At 43.0% G+C, this 2,500-nt stretch overlaps 1 protein-coding gene across 1 annotated transcript in view; it reads right to left on the bottom strand.

Moving 5' to 3' along the window:
* The window catches only part of LOC134062152 (uncharacterized), a gene marked incomplete in the record, with an annotated part of 54,638 nt that overhangs the window by 38,604 nt on the left and 13,534 nt on the right, over nt 1-2,500 (bottom strand). Inside the window, 3 exon segments of the mRNA XM_062518068.1 lie at nt 122-222; nt 1,506-1,616; nt 1,997-2,067. Coding sequence (XP_062374052.1) covers nt 122-222; nt 1,506-1,616; nt 1,997-2,067 — 283 coding nt within the window.

The raw sequence follows: 2,500 nt of genomic DNA, 5'->3' as shown, positions 1-2,500 counted from the left end.
TTGTGTTTGTTTGCGTAATCTCTGTGTAAAAAGGCCATATATATGTGTGTGTGTGTGTGTGTGTGTGTGTGTGTGTGTGTGTGTGTGTGTGTGTGTGTGTGTGTGCGCCTGTTTCACTCACTCCAGTGTGGCTACTTTGTGAGCCAGGCTGGCCACCACTGCAAACAGACGCTCGTCCATCATCACCCCCTCAGCCACGTGAACGTCCACCAACTCCAGGATCTGAGAGAAAGAGAGAGAGAGGGGGGGATAGAGAGAGAGAGAGAGAGAGAGAGAGAGAGAAGAGAGAGAGAAAGAGGGTAGAGTGGTGAGGAGAGAAAGATGGAGAGAGGGAGGGAGAGAGAGAGGGATAGAGAGGCAATGAGAGAAAAAGGGATAGAGAGGGAGGGAGAGAACAAGAGAGAGAGAGTGGTGGGGGGAGAGGGAGAGAGGGGGAGGTGTGTGTGGGGGGGGTGGGTGAAGAAGAGAGAGAGGCCATATTAAGATCTGCTACAAATGAAAGTTAATGGAACTATGTACTACTATGTTTTTTGATCGTTTAAAACATTTGGAAATGACCTAGAAGCATAAGCAGTATATGAAAAAAACAATAATTTTGATATAATGCCGAAAGTGCCTCGCTCTCTTGTAATACCACTTTACACCATGTGTGGCGCTGTACTAAATCTAATGCAGGTCAATGGAAGATTGTAGTGTGGCTGCATTTAAAACACTTCAAAGCCTATAGAGCTTCACATGGTGTCTTTAGGCAGGGATCAAATTGGAAATAACGAAGCAGCAGTGTAGAAGCCTAATGCAACACTCCAGACCATAATAAGTTCTATTTCGTTCCTATAACACAAACGGTCTGTCTAAGCTGACAATTGAACACGCTCGCGTTATGCTTCGAAAGTTGAACCAAGTTCAACAGTCAGCTTTCTGCTGGTGAACCATAGCAAACAATAGGAAATCTGCCACTTGCTGTTGGTGAATGTGATCCCCGCATTAGAGTTCAAACGGGGTCAGAGAGGTTCAGTTTAGGTCAGATCAGGGCCAAATCTGCACCAAACCACGAGAAGATCCAGCTGGCACCAGCTGCATTGGTAGTGTGGTGTGGTGTGGTGTGGTGTGGTGTGGTGTGGTGTGGTGTGGTGTGGTGTGGTGTGGTGTGGTGTGGTGTGGTGTGGTGTAGTGTAGTGTAGTGTAGTGTAGTGTAGTGTAGTGTAGTGTAGTGTAGTGTAGTGTAGTGTAGTGTAGTGTAGTGTAGTGTAGTGTAGTGTAGTGTAGTGTAGTGTAGTGTAGTGGTGTGATGGCTAAGGAACTTGGATAGCATGCAGTAGTCACAAAGTCAAGGATTCGATTCCTGACACTTAACCCCAAACTGATCCAGGGAAATTGGCCCTGGTATCTGTGAGTTGCTTTGGATAAAAGCATCAGCTGACGTGAATACTCTAACTGCATAAGGAAGTAAATAATCTCTAACTGCATAAGGAAGTAAAAAAGGAAGTAAATAAGGAAGTGAATACTCTGTAGACGTAGATCTCCTCTTCCTCGGACAGAAGTTCTGAGGGGACGATCTCTTTGAGGGCCAGAAGCACCTGAAAGCAGGACAGGTATCCATCTCCATCACTGTCTGCCTGGAGAGAGGATCATCATCATCATCATCATCATCACCATCTCCAGCTTCATCCTCATCACCATCGTCATCTTCACCACCAGCTTCATCATTATTATCATCATCATCACCAGCTTCATCATCATCATTAATATCATCATCATCATTATTATCATCATCAGCTTCATCATCATCATTAATATCATCATCATCATCACCCCCATCATCATCGTTATGATTATGATATTTCTCTACCAGCAGTACTAGTACTAGTTATGCCACAATCAACGTCTTCTACATGTTTAAATACCATCTTTACCCACATCATCATCATCACCGTCATCATTATAATGTAATATTTTCTGACACTATCTGAGAGGTGGTATTAGTATCATCTCTTACTGTTTGAAAAGCCCGCTTGTACATGGCCAGCTTCTCCTGGTTGAAGATGCAGTATTTGGCCAGAAAGGCAACTGTTGGTGATTAGCACAGTTAGAAATAAACACAAACACACAGAGACTGTGAACAGAACGTGTATGATCGGAATTTATTGTTTGAGGAGAAAAATGTAAAAGACAGAAAAGTCACAAAAAAAAGAAACACGCAAAGACGAGTGGAAAGAGAACCTCATCAGGTGATGTTTAATGTTAAAAAGCTACTACTATTTAGCTATTTACTATTCTACGTAACGTGACAATAGAACAATATAACAAGTAGATGAGAAGAAGTCAGGGAGATGCCATATTGAGCAAAGTAACTAAATAAGATGAGAGAGAGCTTAGTGAAGTCTTTATACTGCTGCTTCTGCTGCTGTCACTCTAGTCTACCAGATGATGAGAGAGAAACAGTGGTGAATGGTGCATCTATTCATTACAATGTGTATCTGTGTGTGTGTGTGTGTGTGTG

The sequence above is a fragment of the Sardina pilchardus genome, chromosome 17 (genome assembly GCF_963854185.1).
Source record: "Sardina pilchardus chromosome 17, fSarPil1.1, whole genome shotgun sequence".
Classification (NCBI taxonomy): domain Eukaryota; kingdom Metazoa; phylum Chordata; class Actinopteri; order Clupeiformes; family Clupeidae; genus Sardina; species Sardina pilchardus.
This window is presented reverse-complemented; position numbering and strand designations above follow the sequence as displayed.